This window comes from Pelophylax lessonae (genome assembly GCF_965119305.1).
Source record: "Pelophylax lessonae genome assembly, chromosome: 6".
Classification (NCBI taxonomy): Eukaryota; Metazoa; Chordata; class Amphibia; order Anura; family Ranidae; genus Pelophylax; species Pelophylax lessonae.
Genome location: NC_138773.1, coordinates 289,841,986 through 289,865,291, shown reverse-complemented (window position 1 = coordinate 289,865,291; position 23,306 = coordinate 289,841,986). Strand labels below are relative to the sequence as shown.

At 41.0% G+C, this 23,306-nt stretch overlaps 1 protein-coding gene across 6 annotated transcripts in view; it reads right to left on the bottom strand.

Moving 5' to 3' along the window:
• LRP1B (LDL receptor related protein 1B) overlaps window positions 1–23,306 on the bottom strand; it is a 2,177,452-nt gene that overhangs the window by 386,194 nt on the left and 1,767,952 nt on the right. For all 6 annotated transcript variants that reach the window (XM_082262163.1, XM_082262161.1, XM_082262165.1 and 3 more), the window contains exon 46: window positions 18,217–18,345. In XM_082262163.1, coding sequence (XP_082118289.1) covers window positions 18,217–18,345 — 129 coding nt within the window. The remainder of the gene's footprint in view (window positions 1–18,216; window positions 18,346–23,306) is intronic.

The window sequence follows — 23,306 nt, the reverse complement described above, 5'->3', positions numbered from 1 at the left end:
CAGTCTATTTGCCTTTAGTAAATCAACCCCGGTATGTTGGTCCCTTGGCACAGGTGGCATTCAGAGAATGCTTTACATTTTCTGAATGATGCAAAGCATTCTCTGATTGGACAAAGTGCAGCATGTGATGTCACTGTCCTTCCTCTCCACCTTTTCCAATCAGAGAATGCACTGCATGCATTCAGAAAATGTTGAGTGGCTGACCTTCTGTGTTCACAATGCATCAGGCCATCTGCTCAGCAAGGGACCCAAAAGCAAGTGGAGATCACTAGAGTAGAAGTGTCTATTTCAGTGATTTCCAGCTTTCAGGGGCATCCGCCAGGTATGACTTATACATAGTAATATACCAAACCTAAAATTTAATCTTTAAATTCCAGGTTAATTAAATAAATACATAAATAAATAATTCATTGCACAGGAATTTTCAAAGTAGAAAAAGCAGCTTCGATTCATGGCAGTTTCCTAAAAGAGGTCCTTACTAGAAACTAGATGGTGCTCCTTTTGCGGAATGAAGGAGCACCTGTATCATTTAACTCACTTCCTGTGAGCCCAGGTTGTCAGGGTCACACCACCTGGGGTTGCATCATCTAGCCAGTCTGGGCTCACTTTACCACTTCCCTGAACGATGGTCACACATCATTTTATGAGCACTGTTCAGCGCAGGGGTAAGGATTGACCCCTGCCCCCTAGAGGGGAGAAACAATAGATCTGTGATGTCACCATATCAACCAGAAGACAACTAGATTAAAGATAGAGTATATAGGAAAAACAAAAAGGAGGGAGGAGACTTCAGTGAAGGGAAGAATGGCTGAGGGCTCACAAAGCTGGATATGTATTTAAAGCGGAGTTCCGGCCTCAAAATGCAATTTGGGCCATCTGCTTGCTCAGTGTCACCTGTAAAATAAATGGATAGTCACATTTTTTTTTTTTGTTTACTTACCTTGTTATTGAAGAAAATATACTTATCTTTCTTCCACTTCCTCCCTCTGCGGTTGCGGCCCACGCCATCACTCCCTGCTTGCATTGATTCCTGGGAGCTGAACGTCATCGTTCCCAGGAATCAATGCGCCTGCACCGGCCCCGACGTCAGTTCTGGTGCAGGCCCGTCACTCCCTGCTAAACAGCTTCTGGGCATGCCCAGAAGCTGTGCAGAGATGACGCTCCTGCCCCGGAAGTGACGGTGGGGCCGATGCAGTGCATTGTGGGACCGAAGAGGACATGGAAGAGGACGCAAAAGAGGATGCGCTGGCTTCAGCCGCCCACACCTGAGATGGCAGCGCTGGAAAAGACATTTTCAAGGTATTTCTTTTAAAAGGTAAGTGCGACCTAGGACAGTTCAGAAGCTATCTATTGTGGAATGTACTAGCCCTGACTGTCCCGGGGGTATTTTTATTGAAAAATACTTTCAGAGGCCAGAACTCCGCTTTAATGTGGCACTCAAGCTTTAACTTTTTTATAGTATTAGATGGAGTGGGGAGCGGTTCGAATTTCTGTCAAGATTTGGGGATATTCATCATAAAATATGAGGGAAGATCCAATAGCTGAAAGTTGGCTCCAAAAAAAGGTCAGTGAAAGCTTTCGTGTATCCAGATCATAATATAGCTGGAAGAATTGAATTACATTTACCTAGACTTTTTTCTCTAACCTTGAAGATGTTTTGCCACTTGTGAAAGTAGGTTCCTGACACTCGTTAGTCCCATTGAATGGGATTAATTACTAATAAATAACTTAAGACAAATAATAACACAACTCTGGACCTAGGAAGAAGAACCATAGAGTTTTGACAAGAACATCAACTCTTGAAAACCTTTCTCTTGAAAGCGTTTAAAATATGTCTTATATACTGTACGTCTAAATTGTTTCTTAAAAACAACATTCCACCAAAAGAATTTATGTTAAATTTCAGATTGGGTACTGTAAATAATAAAAAAAAAAAGCCCTACTAATAAATTAGGTAGGGTTTGTCATTCTCAGAATACAGCAGGTAGTATAAAGCCCCATGTTCCATTTTATCTGCCCTGGTCCTTCTTGCCTCACTACTGCAAAGAAAAGTATATACAGTAGCTACCCAACTAAATTGCTGATGTCATTTTAAACTATGTTAATAGGTCTGTTAAGGTTCTTATTTATTCAGGTCATGGTATAGCTCAATAGTTAGTCTCATTCTGCTGGACTCGTACTGTAATGTTGAATACATTTCATATCAATTTTTTATAAGTGTCAGGAACTGGCAGGTGCTGATTGTCCAAGAACAGGATAGAAGGTGTGAAGGCTATGGAACCACCCTGTTGTTTTGGTTACAGAATCATATTCTTGGTTTAAGGGAGTCTGCATGGGTGTCAATCATTTGATTCACATGGCTGAAGGTGTGAATTGCTGTCAAACCGCCAGGATGGAGATGCTAAATTGGTTATTTAGTGTAAAAATTGGTTTGAATAAGCTAAGAAAAGTCTTCACCCAAAGACATGCTGTAAAGTAAATTGTCCCTAGTATGCAAATGCATGTAAGTATATGTAGGACTGTGTGGTAGGAATATTAGATTGTAAGTTCCTTGAGGGTAGGAACTTATGTGCATTTATACTATGTAAAGTACTTTGTAAATTGTCTGTGCTATGAGAAGAAGAAAGAAGAAGGAGGAAGAAAGAAGGAAGAAGACAGTAAAAAGAAGAAAGAAGGAAGAAGACAGAAGAAAGAAGGAATAAGAAAGAAGAAAGAACGAAGAAGAAGGAAGAATGAAAAAAGAAGAAAAGAAATAAGAAGGGAAGAAGACAAAGAAAGAAGAAAAAAAAAGAAGAAGAAAAAAAAAAGAAGAATATGAAGAACCACAATATATCAGTTGGCAGCAAGTTCCAAGAAAAAAGTCCCAATCTGGCTTGTGCGGTCAATGCCCTTACAAAGTACTATCACCTGTAACATTACATCTCAAAAGTCAGTAATTTTCAGTGTACATTTATTAAATGTTTATGATTGGCTTGAGAATAAAATGTACAGCTAATTTTTCCAGCATTTTGGCATGAAGAACTTATAATTGAGTCTGATTGATATGACAATAAAAGTAAGTAAAACAAAGCAGAGACTGAATAAATAATTAATCTAACATGCCTGGGGGGCCGCTCCACATATGACTTCCCGTGACGATATCCTAAGGTCATTGACAGGTGAACCTCAAGCTGTGCCTGAAAATGCAGGTCATTCTTACCACCAAAGCGTAAAACAATGTACCCAGCGCACCTGATTTCCTGCCACAGCAGAGATTTTAAATAATTTAGTACAAAAAAGGTCAAACGCTAATTGTCGTATATATATATACCTCTCCTTTATAACATTTACTGTAAACAGTCATAGACCTTCTGCTCAGAATCATTTTTCAAAATGTTTAACTAATATCTCAGCCTTTAAAGAGAGACAGGGGCATATTGAATTTAGATTGGCAAAGATCTATACAGAAGCACAACACATGTGATCAAATGGATTTCTTGATAAACAAGGAGTTGTAGCCTTAGGATTCTTCTGTTCCTCGATATATAACAGCATGTTCTTAGTGTATGAGGGGCCATTTTTGCCATAAGAACAAGTCCAGAAAAGCTTCCTACCCCTAGAAGCCATTTAAAAGCCACTGTGTCCTTAAAACCATAAAAAACACCCCTAATTTTGTCTTCCTTATTGACTGCTGTAAATTCAGCTGAAATGATAAAATTATGATGAATTGTAATAGTTCATGATCATGTTTTCCAGAAATATTCAGTTCACAAAAATAAATAATTTAAAGTGGTTCTATAGCCTAAATTTTTTTAACTTGATGCATTCCCTGCATTGTGGTAAAAAATGTTGAAGTAGCAGCATGTCCCCTTAGCTGTCCCTTATACGTATCTGAGTCCTCACTCGATCCAATGCTGCGCCAAGTCAAATCCTATGATTAGGGAGTGGGGGTGGGGGTGGGGGTGAGGACGAGCCGTGCGGTGTGTGTCTATGGACACAAGCAGCACAGGTTAAGAGCGAGTCTGCAGGTGTGCCCCCATAGCAAGCGATTTTCTATGGAGGCACTTGGCTGGGGGGAGGAGTGCAAGTGGGAGACCCGAGAAGAGGATGATCGGGGCCGCCCTGTGCAATTCTATTGTACAGAATAGGTAAATATAAACCAGTTTGTTATTTGAAAAAAATAGTGTTTGCAATTTCTTAAAAGTAGAACTATAGGCAAAACTTTTTTTTCTTCATTTTGGATAGAGCAAGGGAGGTTTATAACCCCTGTAGTTTTTATTTCTGCCCTCCTTGTCCCTTTGGGGAGATTTACCTTCATTTCCTGTCCCATAGCAAAGATAGGAAGTGAGAGGTTAGCACTGCAGTATTTTATGAAATGATAACCCATGCAATAATCAATGTACAATAAAAATACCTCAATAGTATTGGGCGAGCAGTTCGGGCCGAGCATAAGTTCGGTGAACACCAGAATTTTCAGGGCACTTGGCGGGATGTTCACCCACTGAGTGCACAGTGAATAGCTGCTGGTTGTTAAGGAGCGGGCCGGGAAGCCAGCTGCTGCGCCCTTAACAACAGATGAGTCATCAGCTATCAGCAAGCTTCCCCGGGGACATCTTGATGAAAAAAAAAACATTGCCAGCAAAAGAAAAAAAAAAAAGTGGCGTGGGGGTTCTCCCCAATCCATACCAGGCACTTTGGGTTTGGTATAAATTTTAAGGGGAACTCCATGCCAAAAATTAAAAAAAAAATGTTGTGGGGTCCCCCAAATTCCATACAAGACCCTTATCTGAGCATGCAGCATGGCAGGCCAGGAAAATGGGGGCGGGGGTGAATGATTGCCCCCCTAAACCATACCAGGCCACATGCCCTCAACATGGGGGGCCATGCCCCCCACCCTAAAGCACCTTTTCCACATGTTGATGGGGGCAAGGGCTCCTTCCCCACAACCCTGGGCTGCTGGCAGGGGGCTTATCCGAATCTGGACACTTCTTTAACAAGCCCCCCTCCCATTGTGAATGAGCATGGGGTACATTGTACCCCTACTCATCCCCCCCATAAAAGTGTAAAAAATAAAATAAAATAAAATAAAAACACACACACAGTTTTTGATATGGATATATATCCTGGTATGGATTGGTGGGGGACCTCCACAGCATTTTTTTAAATATTTTTTTATTGCCAGCAATGGCTTGCAGCCAGGAAAATGTTATTTTTTTCTTTATATTTGTCAGTTTTGCTGCAGCAGGTTCTATACACGGTATAGATGCCCCACTTTACAGGCAGACTAAGACACTCTATTTAAAGGAATTTTTCATTTTCATTGTTTCACTTTAAGCATCATTAAAATCACTGCTCCTTTAAAAATTATCTTTTTTTTAAAAAAAAAAAGGTTGCATTGATACATTTCCCCCAGGGCAGTACCCAGGTCCCCATACCCTTTTTTGGCCAATAACTTGCATATAAGCCTTCAAAATTGAGAATTTTGATTTTTCAAGTTTGGGTCCCATAGACTTTAATAGGGTTCCCAGCTCAGGTCCAAACTTTTTCCATGTTTGAAAGTTCTGGTGTGAACTGAACCGGGGGATGTTCGGTCCACCTCTATACCTCATAAACTGATGAAATAATTTGTGTTCTGTATATGTACAGTATATGATCCCTTCCGGTGATGCTGTGAATGAATAATACATTGAAGAGGCACGTTTGATCATTAAAAACAAAATAATAATAAAATAACACATGGGAATTGACATGCTGTGTATCCTATCCTTTAGTGGATTGTGTCTCTTGTAACCCAGGATGAAGGCTGGTTCCTTTAAGAAACATTACATGGTCAGAAGAGCAGGAGAGGATGGTGTAACATGACCTATTTGCTGAGCCTACTGACTGTATACAAAATACGCTGTCACTTTGTGAAGTGTAGTTGCTTACTTCATCATTATCAGATGTCTTTTCCTCAATGTCAGCCAACTAATCTTACAACTAATCTTACATGCCATCACTAACAATAGGGTGTTGTGAAGGGTAACTATATTCTGGTAACACTGCAACCGAAAAGAAAATAGGAAAACAAAAAAAAACGTATTTCTCTCAGCTTTTATCACATACATAAATCTACATCAAAATACAACATCTACATCATAAATACAACATATTTTTTACAAAAAAAAAAATAATAATATTAATATTAAATAATTTAGTAATTTTAAAAAGGAAATGTATAAATAAGTCACATATATGGTTATTATAATTTACATAACACAATGTTAAAAAGAAGGCAATAGAATGTTTACACTGTTAAAAGTGGATCTATACTCAACAGCAAGCTCAAAGTTAAAAGTTTTCTTTAATGTTGGTAATTGTCCCACGACAACTGCTGGTCCTATTCTAGCGTGCTGGTTTTGACTGCAAAGCATTCCCCCCTGTCTGCCTGTCCACCTGCAAGGTGATTGACGTGGTCTCTAGGTGGAGACCAAACCTGATTTAAGCCAGCAAAGCCTGCAGTCTCATGCTTGTGATAATATTTGTAACACCTGCTCCAGGCTCCCTGTTTTTCTGCTCTGTCTGCTAGTTTGGATTGCCTTGTTGATGACCTTGAATCAAATATTGAAAATGCTCAGAACTCAGCCTGCCCTGAACCTGGGCTGTCACTGACTACTCTGCCTTTCTGACAACCACAAGTACCTGTTTGCTGTGCTTATTTTGCACCTGGACTGGCGTGATAGCTAGGCACTATGCATTGTGTATAAGACCTGAGGATGACCGAGTATCGGTAGGCCTGCCTTATGAGAAATGGGGCTGCTATAGGTAAAGAACACAGAAGCTAGCTATAGTGCCTTACCACCTGTGCTAGAGGTAAGCGTAACAGTAAGAATTTTTCTGAAGGGGAGGAACAGGCAATCTGAGATCCCATAATATAATTTCTCAAGCTTTTGGTCACACAACCAAAACTGGATAGAGTTTGAAGTAGCATTTTCCGAAGCAAAGACTAAAATTATGTGAACAGTGAACAACACATCTAATTTATTATTTAACTGTTTTTAGTGAAGGGTGTTTTAACGATTCAGCATACAAAGACATTGTAGACATCTGTGCAATTTCAACCATGTGGCAACAGTTTGGGGAAGGCCCTTTACTGTTCTATCATGTCTGTACTGCTGTACACAAAGCCAAAGACATGCTTTGATGAGTTTGTTGTAGAGAAATTTGAATGATTCACACAAAAACCTAACTTCAACGTTACTGAGCAGTGTTAATTTCGTCAACGAAAACGTTTTCGTCACCGCTTTCGTCACCGGCATTTTTTAACTGACGAAAACGAGACGCAAAGTATAGCACATTTTCGTCAAATGACGACAACTATGACAAAAATCAAATCCGTTTTAGTTAACGAACGAAAACTAAATGAGAATGTGAGGCAGGGACGTTTACCCAACTTCCGGTTTTCACGGAGCTCCGCCTGTGTGGCGTCTGGTGTGGTGTGCCCCATGACGTCCGACGTGAGGAGTGGACTACTACAAGAGAGTCAATTCGAGACCAGTCACCTGACCTCACCAGAGCAGAGCACTGCAGCTGCAGCACTACAGCCAGACGCGCCAGGCCCGATCATCACACGGCACTGGCACCCAGCCACCACCACATCCACAGCAGAGCACCCACTGTGAGTTAACAGCCAGGCCAGCTATTACTGCCTCCCTGAGTCCCCTCAGACCACTCACCACTCACAGTCACCACTGGCATCCGATTCCGCCATCCATTAAGGACTGTGTGCATGCATATAGGCCGCTGAGGCCCGCCCGGCCAATCCTGTTCAACAACTTCAGTTCAGAGTCACACCAGAGACCACCCTTAAACCTGAGACCCCCATCCAGCATTCTGAGAAGCACTGTGTGCACTGACTGCAGGCAGCAGCATTACAGGCCTCCTCTCTGACCGGACCATGACCATTTAGATGACTAAAATGAGTTTTAGTCGACTAAAATATAGGACATTTTAGTCAACTAAAATGTAAGATCTTTTAGTCGACTAAAATGTACTGGAGTTTTAGTCGACTAAATATGACTAAACCTAAAACACTTGCAGAAGAATAAATGGGACTAAAACTAAAATGCCATTTTAGTCCTAAGACTAAAACTAAATTGAAATTTGCTGCCAAAATTAACACTGCTACTGAGTTGACTGGAATAATTTGGAGCCACAACTGGAGCTAGGTTTTCTCATCCACCATCAATATCTAACTTCACATATGCTGTTTTGGCTAAGTGCCGGTTCACACTTGGAGCGACCTGTGAGGCGACCTGGTCGCCTCACAGGTCGCCGCAGGTCGCCTCCCATAGGGAAGCTGCGGACCCGTTCTAATAGGAGCGACACAAGTCGCTCCAACCTAGAAAAAGGGTCCGGAGCTTCTTTGGGGCGACCCGGAGGCGACCGCCATAGACTTCAATGTTATGAAGTCTGTGGCGGCCGCTCCGAGGTCGCCACCCGAAGTAGCGTCGCTGCAATGTGAACCGGCGCTAAATCGGCACACATTCCTATAAACACATTCCAAAATCTTGTGGAAAACCTTCTCCAAAGAGTATGATTTTGTTATAGCTTCAAAGCAGGGCAACTCCATTTTAATTACCATGGTTCTGGAATGAGATGTTAAACAAGCTCATTTAGCCATGATGTTCACAAACTTTCGGTCATATAGTATATGTGGTAATTATGTACTACAGATACTCTAAAACAGATTTGAATCTGATATACAATAAGTTAGCAACAAAAAAATCCAACCTGATTATTAGCTTTCTCTGTCTGTACATCTCTGACGAGGGTGTCTTTGGAATCTTAAATGCAAGACATTAATAATCCAACGTTTAAAGGTAAATGTTATCAAGTAGCCAAATTATTGCCCATGAAAAAACATAATAATGTACCTTGATCTGTGAGACATTTACTTCTCAATTTCTTTTAATAATAACGCTACTGGTTTATGAAATTGTCAATTTCCCACGATTATAATTTGCACTTATGTGTTGCACTTATAATTGACCTGTAAAAGTACAGTTTCCTCTTTGGAGATGATTAGGGTTTTCTCATCAAGTGTTCACTTAAAATTAAGAACCTTGTATATTCCAATTCCTGCGTCCACTATAATTACATTTCTGAAGATCTCAAGGGTTAGCTGAACTTTGACAGCCAATGTAATCCTGAAAAATCTTTCCAACTATCATCATTATTGCAGCAAAAATATTATTTGCTTGATTTTTTTATCCAAGAAAATCATAGATGCTTTTAAATATCAACCCAAACAATATAATCAGTCACATTATGAGGGAGCTAAAAGGAACCTAAAACCCCTCAAGTAAAGTGATGTGAGTTACAGCATTGTCATTCTTTAACCACTTTAAGACCGGAAGATTTGACCCCCTTCCTGACCAGGCCCTATTTTGCGACATCCTTTTTTCCCACAAATAGAGCTTTTTTTTGGTGGTATTTGATCACCTGTGTGATTTTTAATTTTTGCGCTATAAACAAAAAAAAGAGCGACAATTTTGAAAAAAAAAAAAAAAAAACAATATTTTTCACATTCTGCTTTAGAACATTCCCAGAAAAAAAAATTAAAAATCAAAATGTTTTAAAATTTTAGGCCAATTTGTTTTCTACTTTATATTTTTGGTTAAAAAAAAATCGCAATAAGCGTATTTTGATTGGTTATCGCGTTTACTAACTAAGGGAAAGATTTATGTCATTTTTATTGTTTTTTTTTTTTTTTTTTACTAGTAATGGCGTCGACCTGCGATTTTTTGCAGGACTGCGACATTGCGGCGGACAGATCTGACCCCTAACTGACATTTTTGACACTTCTGGGGAGACCAGTGACATTACTACAGTAATCAGTGCTAAAAATATGCACTGTTACTTTAATAATGACACTGGCAGGGAAGGGGTGTGTTTAGACACAGCGGGAGCAAGCCTCCGGCGGCGCGCGCGCGCCGCGAGACCACTAGGAGTCCAGCGACCCAGGGGAGCCGACCTGCCGCAGTAGAATTACTGTTGGCAGTCGGCAAATGGTTAACAGAAGGCATTTTTATATTACCACAAATTCAAAAAGGGGTTTTATTAGTCATCTTAAACTGGCAAGTGGAGACATTTCAATCATTCTGTTATGTCCCTTTCGCCCACTGCGCACTTAGAACAACTGGTTTATAGCATCCTAAAGTAGACAGAAATGTAGAGGACTTTTTAGCTGGTTCTGGCTTGTTAGCCCTTGTCAGTACAGGATATGGTAATCAGGAATTTTATCGAGTAAGCCCCAAGGAGAAATAAGACACTTTAATATTTTTAGAGTAAAGCAGACCAAAAAAGTAGCTATGTATCTTTAATACTATAACCCACAGCCTTCCGTCTTCTTATGTCTAATGTACTGGAAATGCATATACAGCATATGGCCAAAAACTGGGGGAAACCTGACCATCACACCTATATGAGCTTTTAGAAAATCCCAATAAGGACTCATCCACTATCCCCATAAAAACACACGCACACTTTACCACCAAACCGCCTGCACTTTTCTGGGAAGGCTCTCCATAAAATGCTGGAGCGTGTCTGTGAAAATCTGTGCCCATTGTGCCAAAAGTACATTTGCAAGGTCAGGTACTGATGGTAGATGAGAAGACCTGGCTCACACTCAACATTCCTGGTCAACAAAAAGATGTTTAATGAGGTTGAGGCTCTGCAAGCCACTCAAGTTTCTCCTCTCTAAACTCATCAGACTCTGGCTTTGCACACAGGGGGTGTAATCATGCTGGAATAGAAAACATCTCTCTTGAATACAGCACTTGTGAGGTCAGGTAAAGATGGTGGATGAGAAGACCTAGCTCCCAATCAATATTCCAGTTAATCTCAAAGGATTGGGGCTCTGTGCAGACAACTCAGGTTCCCCTACTCTAAACTTAATAAATGATGCTTTTGTTCACAAAGGCCCAGTCATACTAAATTAGAAAAGCACCCAAACAAACTGTTTTACAAGTAATGAATCACACAATAGTCTAAAATGTCTTTGTATGCTGTATCATTAACACTTCCCCCTAAAGTGAAACTAAACTCTGGTAAGCAAAAAAAAAATAAAAAGTATGTCTGGTAAAAGAAATATATATATATATATATATATATATATATATATATATATATATATATATATATATATGGAAGTAGGTATTCTTAATTCAGAAATGTCACTTTTATTTCTTGCAGCCTCCTCCAAATCTCCAAATTCCCTTTTTTTTTTTTTTGCTGTTATGATGATCCCACTTCCTGTTAGAGGTTGGGAGGGTATTAAAGGGGCATTTAATACCAGGAGTACAGAGTAAACACCAGGAATGCAGAGTGCAAAGTTCAGGGGGGTCCTCACAGAGTGCAGAGTACATGGGTGTGCTAAGTGCAGAGTTTGGGGGGTGTTGCATACAGAGTGCAGACTTTAGAGGTGGTCTACACACAGAGTGCAAAGTTTAGCCTTTTTCCACAGCTGCTTACCTCTGCATCACTCATCCACATCTCACTTTCAGCCCACTTCAGCTCTGACCACTGCTCCCCCCTGCCATTACCCCCATCTTCTCCCCTCCTCCTTAAAAGTTACACCATCTTCCACATGTCTTACTTTTGCTGCTGTATTAAGCTGAAGCATCTATCTGCACACGGTAGATGACTACTCCTCACTTGCAGGGAGATCTTCCAGTGGGGGTCTTAGCATCTGCAATTCACCCCGGGCACCTGCATCTCTGTTGTCCTCATTCTGCACTCAATGGGAGCTGCTCAGGAGATTAGATCTGTGGGAGCCGTTGGAAGACGAGCTATCGCTGGTAGACACAGAAGCTAGACTTCAGTGTTTACCCGTGATAGTGGTGAGCAGGACACAGAGGGCCCGGGCCAGAGTTAGTGGAACTGAGTTCCACCACGTTCAAGTTGAAAAAAAGCCCTGCTGGTCCCATAGTATGTAGGAAAATAGCCACCCTCTCTAGCTTGCTACCAAGTTGCACTAGGAGTTATGGACTATGGGATTTGTAGTGTCCATAGAGGAGTGCACATGACCACAACTAGTGAGCACTGTGCATGAGTGGAGAAAAAGAGAAGATGTTACAAGGAAGCATAAAAACACAATAAGAAACACTTAATGAAAAATAAATTACAGGGTCAATAATTAATGGATGTGTATGGATTATTTCTGAACAATAAAGATATAGCATAGTGACACTTTAACTGGCTACGCCTGAGCTCAATATTTCGGAGGGGTTTCCATAAATACTTTGATCATAGTCATAGTCTATGAACACTCATTTACCTGCCAAAGAAATTGAACTGTGCAAAGCAAAACTGATATGATTGGCATATAGTGCTGACCCTGTCTGTTTCAGTCAAGAGGTTGCTGTACAGGGGACTTCAGGAAGCAACTAATAAGACAGCTTCAGGTGCTTATGCTAGTTTTATGTAAAAATAACATCTATGTTGTTTTAATGAATACATAATTGGAATAAATATTTTTTTATAACTGCCTGAGGTTTAAGTCTAGCTTCAGCCAACACTTGTTTTCACTTTTGGATAGAATGTTAAAACTTAAAAACTTTTTTTCTCTAGAATTGTGCTTTCAGCTCTAAAGGGAAACAGTAAAACAGTAAGGGTAAAAAAAAAAAACAAAAAAACAAAAACAAACTACAAACAGCAGGAGTAGAGCTGACAATGTTATCAGCTTTCCCAGCTATCTTCTGTGAACTACAGAACTCCTTCCCTCTATTTAATGGAGATTAGAAAAGGGGGTAGGTAAAGAGGTAGCCATAGATACAGAAATGGAAATTGAAGCACCACATTACTGCAAAGATGTCCAGATATAACTTTGTTCCAAGTCAGGTGTACAATCCAAAATGTAGACAACGTGTTCTGGGGGTTTCAGTGATCTCATGCAGGTGCTCAATCCCATGCAGCAGGTGCTCATTCTTATGCGCATGTGCAGAGTTGTGAGCATAGAAGCCCAAGATGAGCAAGGACTAGAATGCTCACGCAAATGCGAATTGATGCATGCATGCGGGCACGTGCACATACATGTAGGCATGCACACGCATTCACAGATTCTGGTGTCCAGTTGCCTATTTAAACTAAGAGTCTGCCTGGCCTCAGTGCTGGATTGTCTTCAACTCTGGTTCCTGATTCTAGAAAGTCTGCAAACCTTGTTCCTGACCTTGCTACATCTGACACCTCTTTTGGATCACCCCTGTCTGTTATGTCTGCTGCTGGTTTATGTTACCAACCTTGCTTGGATTTCTGACCACGTCTCCGCTTCCTAAATTTGGTACCCCTCTGCTGGCACGTTACCAACTTCTGCCTGTTCCCGACCTTGAACCTGATTCTGACCCTGCACCTTTCTGTTTGGCTGCCGCTGAACAAGGCTTGTGACCAGATTCCATACCACCACTGGAAGGACTCCTGTGTTTCCAAGCTCCAGCTCACTAATACAGCTTCCTGGCACCTGCACCCTTCCACTGCCCTAGCAGTCCCTGTCTCCACTACCAGGTGTTCTTGAATGGGAATTGCACAAGAGGCCACTCTCTTCATCTCAGGCTCCACAATCGGGTATGTGTCCAAAAATACTCCCTTCATCAGGTGGTGTTTTTGGACTCCGAAATGCATTGGATCCTTTTTGGATTGCCCCCCTGACTTTTTTGGAATACAGTTGTATCTGGATCTATTTCCATTTTTGTTACATTACAAACTACAAGCCATGGTGTCCATAGTGATCCTCTGTCCTCTGGGGTGTAGAAGCCGTCTGCCCAGGAACCAGATTTTTTACATCAACATCAATACTTTAAGATTGCAATAAGATAACCCTACAGGTCCAGCACTTTTTTTCCACTTCCCTCTACATTAATACAATGCAGTGGTAAGTTATGTAACCTAGGACAGGTAGAATGAAAAAGTATGCTGATTATCAGAGGGCATCTTATGACAGAAAAAAAGCATTGCAGAAGACATCTACGTACATGAAGAAATTGGTTGCACACCACCAAATGATAGGGTACCTTATCCTACACTGCTGTACCTTGCACCTTATATGTGAATAAAAAACATCTTCTTCATCCAATCGTTTGGTGGTATGCAACCAATTTCTTCATGTATACTGTTTGCGGTGGCTAGCCGAGGTTCAGCACTCACCCTGGATTGCAGACATAGATTGGCCTGAGCGGTGTTGTTCCTCCTTACATTTTAGCAGAAGACATGTACAGGTTGAAGGTGATTATTGCAGCAAAAGATGGGTTTAACATATTTTTGCTATTTCGATATAGATTTTACTGAAGCAGTCAAGTGAACATTACAACAAAAAAATAGTCTGATCCAGATAGCACACAGAGCAAGAGCCATAAGTGAAATATATGGTGTTACAGATAGGATAAACATAGGTCAGGCTTATGAAATTAAATAATCATACATATGACAAATCAACAGGACTGTGATGCCTTATCTTAAAGTGGTTGTAAACCCTCACATACACACAGTGAAGTGATTGGCCTCAGTTGATACACGGAGATTAAACAAGTACATAGGTTTTATTTGTTATCTGCAGTCTTTTCCTCCCTGCACTCTTTCAAAAGACCAGAATCGTGTTAAAATCCTTCTCCATCTGTTAATATCACTGAAAACAGGGCAGAGAGCTGCAGTTTCTCTGTGTGAGAACTAGTTGGAGGAAAGGAGCACACCCCCTAAACACAGCAGAAGAACTGTGTTGTGAATTGACAAGCTGCATGCTGAGCTCTTTTGTGTCTGGAAAACTTCTCAGAATTGACTCTGCTGATAACAGAGGAATGAAGTATCAGAGAGAAACAACACTTAGAGCTTTGGAGAAAGATAAGTAAACACTGCAGATATATGCTTTTGTTCAGATTTCATGATTGAGGTTTACAGCCACTTTAAGTAGTTGGAGGGCAACTTGGGCATTCATAAATGAATGCATAGAAAGAGTTGATTAGTGGGAGTCGGGAAGGGGAAGAGGAAGTGGAAGCGTGTATGTATGTGTGTAGAGGGAGGGTAGATGGGTTGTAGATGGAACCCAAGTAGAGGGTAGGTTAAATTAGAGGGAATATCTCCTTTCCCATGGTCCACAGAAAAAAGCTGTAACTCAAATATATCAGCACAAATTGATATATTTTATTGCAAAATGGGGGGGGGGGGTACAGGAGAATAGAACTTCAACACATCTCATCCATCAGTCATTGAGCTATGATTAAGGCCTGATGGCCCAAAACCATTTTTCAATAAAGGATATCTATTTGTGCTGATTTATTGGAGTACTGGCTTTTCCCTGTGGACTACAAGAATTGGAGTCTATCAGAAGCTGCTTTATCTGAGTACCCGGAACTCGAAGCCATGGATAATAGAGAGATTATTTCTGTTTCACCTGCTTCTGTCCTCCCTTCTATGGTGCCTCACTAAGATGATGAATTTATTAGAATGCCATTGAGATCAGGTTATTGTGAAATGGCCAAATTCTACATACCACCAAGGGATTAGAAAAGTGGGTGGGAAATAAAGTCCCTTAACCTCTGAAAATTCATAAGTATGATCCAGGCAAATCAAATGCTGTGAACGTTGTCAAATGTATCTCTATCAATTGCAATCAGTCATTCCATTTGCATGATATCATTTAAGAGATCCAGACGGTATTTTTTTCTTTAACAAGATATTCCTTTTAATCGTGTTTTTGGCTCACATTTTGCTTAAAATGATAAATAACTAACTCACAGGGTTCTGAGCAGATTGCAAGCTGGTTGCATTAAAAGAAAAAAACATGGTACATTTTTTTTGTTACAAAAATAAAATATTGGATTGACATGTTTTAAAAGTTCTAAACCCTGCCAGATATTTTACCGCATGAACTGGACTCTCTGAAAATCTAATATTACATTGCTTTCTAAAATAAATGATAGTTTCTAGCTCTCAGCTACATAAACTTCCCAGGCAAAAAAAAAGAGCATCTTAAAAACCTTTCTACCCAAGGTCGTGAACTCCCACACTTGAGATGGAAATTTTCCCCCTGCAGCGACGGAGAAAAACCGTCAATTCGTAAATAGCCAGGGGTCTCCATTATAGAAAGGAACAGATTGTATCGTGTTTGTGCATACTCCACTTTTACAAATTCTCAAAGGCATTGATGAACTGGAAAAAATCTTCAATGCCTTTACATTTCTAGATGTTATGCAAAAGACAAAAAGCAATGGATAAAACAGCACTTTCTATCAGCACCTTTGCTTTGTAGGTAGTTTAGGTTATGTTTGTACAATTGGAACTGTCATTATACTTGTTTAACCACTTCAGCTCAGGAAGGTTTTACCCCCTTAATGACCAGGCCATTTTTTGTAATCTGGCACTGCGTTGCTTTAACTGACAATTTCACGGACGTGCGATGCTGTACCCAAATGAAATGTATGTCTTTTTTCAGCACAAAAAGAGATTTATTTTGGTGGTATTTGATCACCCCTGCGGTTGTAATGTTTTGCAAAAAAAAACGACAATTTAGAAAAAAATATATATATATATTTTTTTACTTTCTGCTATAAAACATTCCCAATAAAAAAAAATAAAAAATCTAATTTTTTCATCAATTTAGGCCAATATGTATTCTGCTATTTTTGGTAAAAAAAAAAAAAATCTTAATAAGTGTGTTTTGATTGGTTTGCGCAAACGTTATAGCGTCTACAAACTATGGGATAGATTTATGGACTTTTTATTGTTTTTATTGTTTTTACTAGTAATGGCAGCGATCAGCGATTTTTAGCGGGAGTGTGGCATTGCTGCAAACAAATCTAACACTAAGTGACACTTTTTGGGGACCGCTGACAGTACAATGATCAGTGCTAAAAAAAACAGTGCACTGTTACTGTATAAATGACACTGGCAGGGAAGGGGTGATCAAGGGGTTAAGTGTGCCCCTAGGGAGTGCTTTCTATCTGTAGGGGGAATGGATGTGCTAGAGGAAAAGAGAGACCTGTGTTTCAGCTCAGCTGAAACATAAGATCTCTCTATGCCTCTGTGACAGAGCAGCCGTCTGCCTTGTTTACATAGGCAGATGGCCATTCTGTCATTCCTCTGCACGATCGCGGGTGGCCGGCGGCTCCCCCGAGAACCCCTGCACAAAATCACATACCTATATGGGATTTTGCGCAGCCGGGCCGCCCTGCCACACTATATGTGCAGTGGGTGGTCAGGAAGTGGATAATATGCTAATGATGGCATAGAGGGCATTAGCAACTGACCAACATTTTTAACTTTTTTTTAGCCCCCCTTATACTTACCTGAGAACCTTTCAATCCAGCAATGTGCACAACAGCAGCGGCTCTTTCAGGGCTCTCAACCAGCACTTCACATGGGCCTTTATAAGGAAGCCTGTCAGTGGCTGCAGTTGCTGGTTGATCTTCGGCTCCCCCAGTGCTTTATCTCTGTGATATTCCTGTTCCTGCGTCTCCTCTACCGACCCAGCTTCTCTCCTGCTTGCTTCCTGTATTTCCCCCTAGCTATCCACCTGACCACGTCTGCTCTGATACCCACCTGGCTCCTGGCCTGGGCTTTCTTCTGACCACACTCCAGTCTCAGCATTATCAGAGTCCTGCAACACCTTACGGACACCACCTGTCTGCAGATTCTAGGCCACAACTCCAGCTGTACTCTGGAATCTCCTGCACACAGTCCAACAGGTGACCCGTGCTACTTTGGGCCTGACCTCTCCTGTTTCCACCCTGAGGGGGGCTGGAACTTTCCTGCAAGGGAAGCCCTCTCTCTCCATTGGCCTCCAGCACCAGGTACATGATAGGCTCTCTTTGCTCTCTCCCTCCTCATTGACTCAGACACAGCAACGGGAGCCAGTGAGAAGGAATTGGAGGGCAGGGACAAGCTGCACTCTATGTGTCAATGGATACACAGAGTCGGTTCGGGAGCGAGCCTGCAAAAGTGCCCTCATAGCAAGCTATGGTGATACTTGGCAGAGGGGAGGAGCAAGGACTGCTAGCAGGGGACCTGAAAAGAGGAGTATTGGGGCTGCTCTGTGAAAAAAACATGTAAATATGATATGTTTGGTATTTAAAAAAAAAAAACATGCATTTACAATCAAGGGGGGATTTCACTGTAAAACACTAGCAGATCGTTAGAAAGGCTAAGGCAAGTTAATATACAATAATGCACTCAGCTACTCAACATCATGAGAGTTCTTCTTTAACTTACCACAGTATAGCTGCTTTTCATCTGATCTGTCTTTGCAGTGAATTACGCCATCACAGGTCAGCTGATAATCAATGCATTCCCCATTCCCACACTCAAACTCGAAAAATGAGTTACAGGAAGAATTTCTGGCTAAAAAAGTAAGAAGGAGAAGTAAATAATAAGGTTAATGGAAAAAAATGACATTTCCTTAAAACGCATATAAAATATTTTGACAGATCCAAACATAATGGATATAATACAGTGAAGTTTCTTTTTAATAAAGTTTCTCTTGTGTCTAAAGCCCAACTTTTCCTATATACAGGACAACTCTAGTTGCATAATGTTCCCATTTCGACAAATGAGGACTGAGGCAGGAAGGCACTTACCTAACTTAGCTGAATGTAGGGATTTGGAGTTATCTAATGTTTGTTGGCCACATTGACTGCAGTTGTACAAATCCAAACTGGTCACAAATATTACAATCTGAATTGTACCCACCAGTATGCAGTATATGGGACCAAGGCCCCTTTCACACTTATGCGACCAGAAAGATGCGCAATTCTTTGCCATGATTTTGACATGATTTTGACTGGCCTTGAAGCAGTGCCTATGTCTATGGACCTCAAAACACTTTAAAATCGTCCCAAAGTAGTGCAGGGACTACTCTGAAGTCCTAAAGATATGAACGGTTCTCATTAGAAATCACTTTGCAGTCCCTAATCGCAGGAAAAGTCGCACAAGTGTGAAAGGGGCCTAACTGATTGGTTACATATTTAAAGCAAATTTCAGAGCAAAAAAAAAAATGAAATACATCCCTGAATATTTCATACATGCATATTTTCCATATTTTTTTTAAAGACCCCGCAAGTACAGAAAAATGCCTCTTGATCTGCCAGAAATGCACTCAGCTCATGATTTCCTCTTAACACCATGGGATTCATTTACAAAATTTGGGGAGTGCAAAATCTGGTGCAGCTCTGCATAGAAACCAATCAGTTTCTAGTTTCTATTTTCTTTTTTTGGCACCTTAATTAAAGAAGCTGAAGTTAGAAGCTGATTGGCTGCGATGCACAGTTGCACCAGATTTTGCACTCTCCAGTTTTAGTAAATCAACCCCCTTGGGTCTATTTATAAAACATTTGTTGGATGAATTAGACTGGATGAATGTTTCCCTTATTTTCTGTAATAGATTAAATCCTATGATTGTCAGCTCTATCTAGTGGCCAAATAATGCATTATTTCTCATAGCAGCATAGTTCGCAAGAATCAATCTATTAAATTATGGGGAGAATTCCCCCTGCCTGTGACATTTGTCCAATGAATATTTTATAAATTAACCTTCATGTGTCTTTCTGTGGACCAAAATTGCAATAATCCATGTCATCTCTGCCCAGCTGTCCCTTGTTAACCATTTAAGCCCTGGAAGATTTTACCCCCTTCCTGACCAGGGTTTTTTTTGCGATTCGGCACTGCGTGACTTTAACGGACAATTGCACGGTCATGCAACGCTGTACCTATACGAATTTGACGTCCTTTTTTTCCCACAAATAGAGCTTTCTTTTGGTGGTATTTGATCACCTGTGCTATTTTTTGATCATGCGCTATAATCAAAAAAAGAGCGACAATTTTGCAAAAATAACAATATTTTTCACATTTTTTTATATGAAATTCCCTCCCAAAAAAATGTAAAAATCAAAATGTTTTAACATTTTTGGCCAATTTGTTTTCTGCTACATGTGCTTGGTAAAAAAAAAATCACAATAAGCGTATTTTGCTTGGTTTGCGCAAAAGTTATTGTGTTTACTAACTAAGGGAAATATTTTTGTAATTTTTGTTGTTTTTTTTTTAACGAGTAATGGCGGCGATCTGCAATTTTTTTTGCGGGACTGCGACATTGCGGCGGACAGATCGGACCCTTGACTGACATTTTTGACACTTTTGGGGGTACCAGTGACATTACTACAGTAATCAGTTCTATAAATATGCACTGTTACTGTAAAAATGACACTGGCAGGGAAGGGGTTAACTTTATTGGGGAAGGAGGGGTTAAATGTGTCCCTAGGGGCGTGCTTCTAACTGTGATTGGACATGGCTACTGGTGTAAGAACAGAGATCAACGGTCCTACATAGTAGAACCGTGTGATCTCCATTTTTACACAGGGAAGAATCACAGACGGCTTTGTTTACATTAGCCGCCTGCCTTTCTCCCTTCACGGCGAACGATAGCAAGTGACCGGCTCACATCATGTCCTCCGGTCACACGCACTGACTTGTTAGGGAACGAGCCGAGGCGGGCGCGCGCTCGCCCGCTATTGGCTCACAAGCTAGTGACAGGCTACTGACGTACCCATACGTCACTTTGCCTGGCCGGGGCTGACCGCCGCAGTATATGTACTTGCGCCGGTCGGCAACCGGTTAAACTACCGAATCCCTCCCATTCTCCTCATCCCCACATCACAACAAGGAAGGGGTTGATTTACTAAAGACAAATAGACAGTGCTCTTTGCAAAGTTCAGTGGCACTCTGCAAGAACAGTTGCTCCAGGTCTTAGTTAATGAGCAGAAGCTCTGCTGACGTCCATCATCCAATCATGTGCAAGCAAAAATGCTGTTTTTTTTATTTTCTTTGCATGTGATTGGGTATTCTTAGCAAAGGCAAGCTTTACCTCATTTACTAAGCTCTGGAGCAACTGCGCTTGCAGAGTGCACAGTCAAATTGCCTTTAGTAAATCAACCCCTATGTTTTTGTAATTGCAAAAACGTAACTGGAAGGACTTGACATAACACAAGAAGTGCGCACATCATAGATCTGAATTTCTGATATGATCAATGGGTTTTTGTTTTTTGCACCTATTGAATAACAACATACTTTCCCAAAGACCATGTGTTTTATTTAGAAGTTTATTGCTAAGCTTTATATAGCCTTTAATGAATTAGTTAGGTAACACAATGAGGTTAATCTACTAAAGACAAATAAACTGTTCATTTTGCAAACAAATTTGCCCCAGATCTTAATGAATGAGGTAAAGCTCTGTGAATTTCCATCATCCAATCACGTAAAAGAAAAACTTCTGTTTTGTTTTTTATTTTCCTTGCTCATGGGTATTCTTTGCAAATTGAAATTTCACTACATTCACTAAGCGCGGGGGGGAAGTTCACTTGAAACTTACCTTACAAAGTGAGCAGCTTATTTGCCTTAACCAGTTCTGGGCCGGAAGAATTTGCCCCCGTAATGACCAGGCCATTTTTTGCGATTTGGCACTGTGTTAATTTAACGGACAATTGCGCGGTCGTGTGACACTATAGCGAAATAAAATTGACGTCCTTTTTTTTCCCACAAATATAACTTTCTTTTGGTGGTATTTGATCACCTATGCTATTTTTATTTTTTTGCGCTATAAATAAAAAAAAAAAAGCGACAATTCTAAAAGAAAAACAATTGTTTTCACTTTCTGCTATATAACACTCCCCCACCTCCCCCCCCAAAAAAAGAAGAAATTAAAAATCAAAATTTTTCATCCTTTTAGGCCAATTTGTATTCTGCTACATTTTTTTTGTAAAAATATTTGCAATAAGCGTATTTTGATTGGATTGCGTAAAAGTTATCGTACCTACAAACTAGGGGAAATATTTATGTCATTTTTATTTTCTACTAGTAATGGCGGCGAACTGCGATTTTTAGCGGGACTGTGACACGGCGGGGGTTGGCAAGTGGTTAATTAAATCAACACCAATTTGTGTGGTCAGTAGGGATAGACTGATATGTTTTTTCAGGGTTGATACCGATATTTTGGTCACAACGTAACGGTATCGGCCGATATGGGCCAATATTTTATACATTTAAAGTTTTGAAAAATAAAGACAATTTTTGACACAAATCTGGTACTGAACATGTTAATTTTTGTTTAATGCTTAATTGCTGGCTTTCTGGCACCCAGTGGTGGGTATCTGGCTGGCTAGCTGGCACCCTGTGGTAGGTGGGTGGCTGGCACAGGGGCTGTGGGTGGCTGGCTGGTACAGGGCCTGTGCCTGGCTGGTACAGGGCCTGTGGGTGGCAGGCTGTCTGGCACCCTGTCTGTGGGTGGGTGGCTGGCTGTCTGGCACCCTGTGGTGGGTGGCTGGCTGTCTGGCACCATGTGGTGGATGGGTGGCACCCTGTGGTGGGTGGGTGGCTGGCACAGGGGCTGTGGGTGGCTGGCTGGTACAGGGCCTGTGGGTGGCTGGCTGGTACAGTGCCTGGGGCTGGCTGGTACAGGGCCTGTGGGTAGCTGGCTGGCTAGTACAGTGCCTGTGGGTGGCTGGCTGGCTTGCTGGTACAGTGCCTGTGGCTGGCTGGCTGGTACAGGGCCTGTGGATGAGGGTGGCTGGCTGGCACCGGGCTTCTGTGGGTGGGTGTATGGCTGTGATACACTCCCGCGAGACTAGTCCCGACTCCAGACGAGGCTGTCCAAGAAAGCAGAATGACGTCACCAAAATATCAGCAATATTGGCCAGTTTGGGGGCCGATACCGATATATCAGGGAAAGTACATATCGGCCCTCGATATATCGGCCTTGCCGATAATTGGTCTATCCCTAGTAGTCAGTACAAAGGGATAGGTTTATGAAATATGCGCTAGAATAAATGTTGCATTAGCCATCACTCATGTTTGAGCTATGTATTTCTCTAGTGCAGGTAAGAATATGTGAACTAGGATATGATTGATTTTTATGAGCAGCACCTTCTTTTTTCCTTTCCTTCTCCCTTGCAAAAGACACATGGACAACAATGAAAAGTTGACAAGGCTTATATCTTTCCTCTCCTCAACTAATTAATAAATAAAATAACGAAGTAAATAAGTAACTAGCTAAATAAATAAAATAAATACAAATCGGATTATGTTGCTGCTTGAGAACTTCCCTATCTTCCAGTGTGGTAAAGCCAAAATCCCAAACATAACTGTCACCACCAGCCATAATTCTAACGCCAATATGATTCCAAAATTCCACACTATTTTTTTTCCCTCTGCCTGCCTTGTTGCTTTATTTTTCTGTTTTTGCAATCAGCAGCAGCTAGTGTAAATGACAGCTGTATCACATATAGTATGCATGGAGATGTCAAAGATATGACATG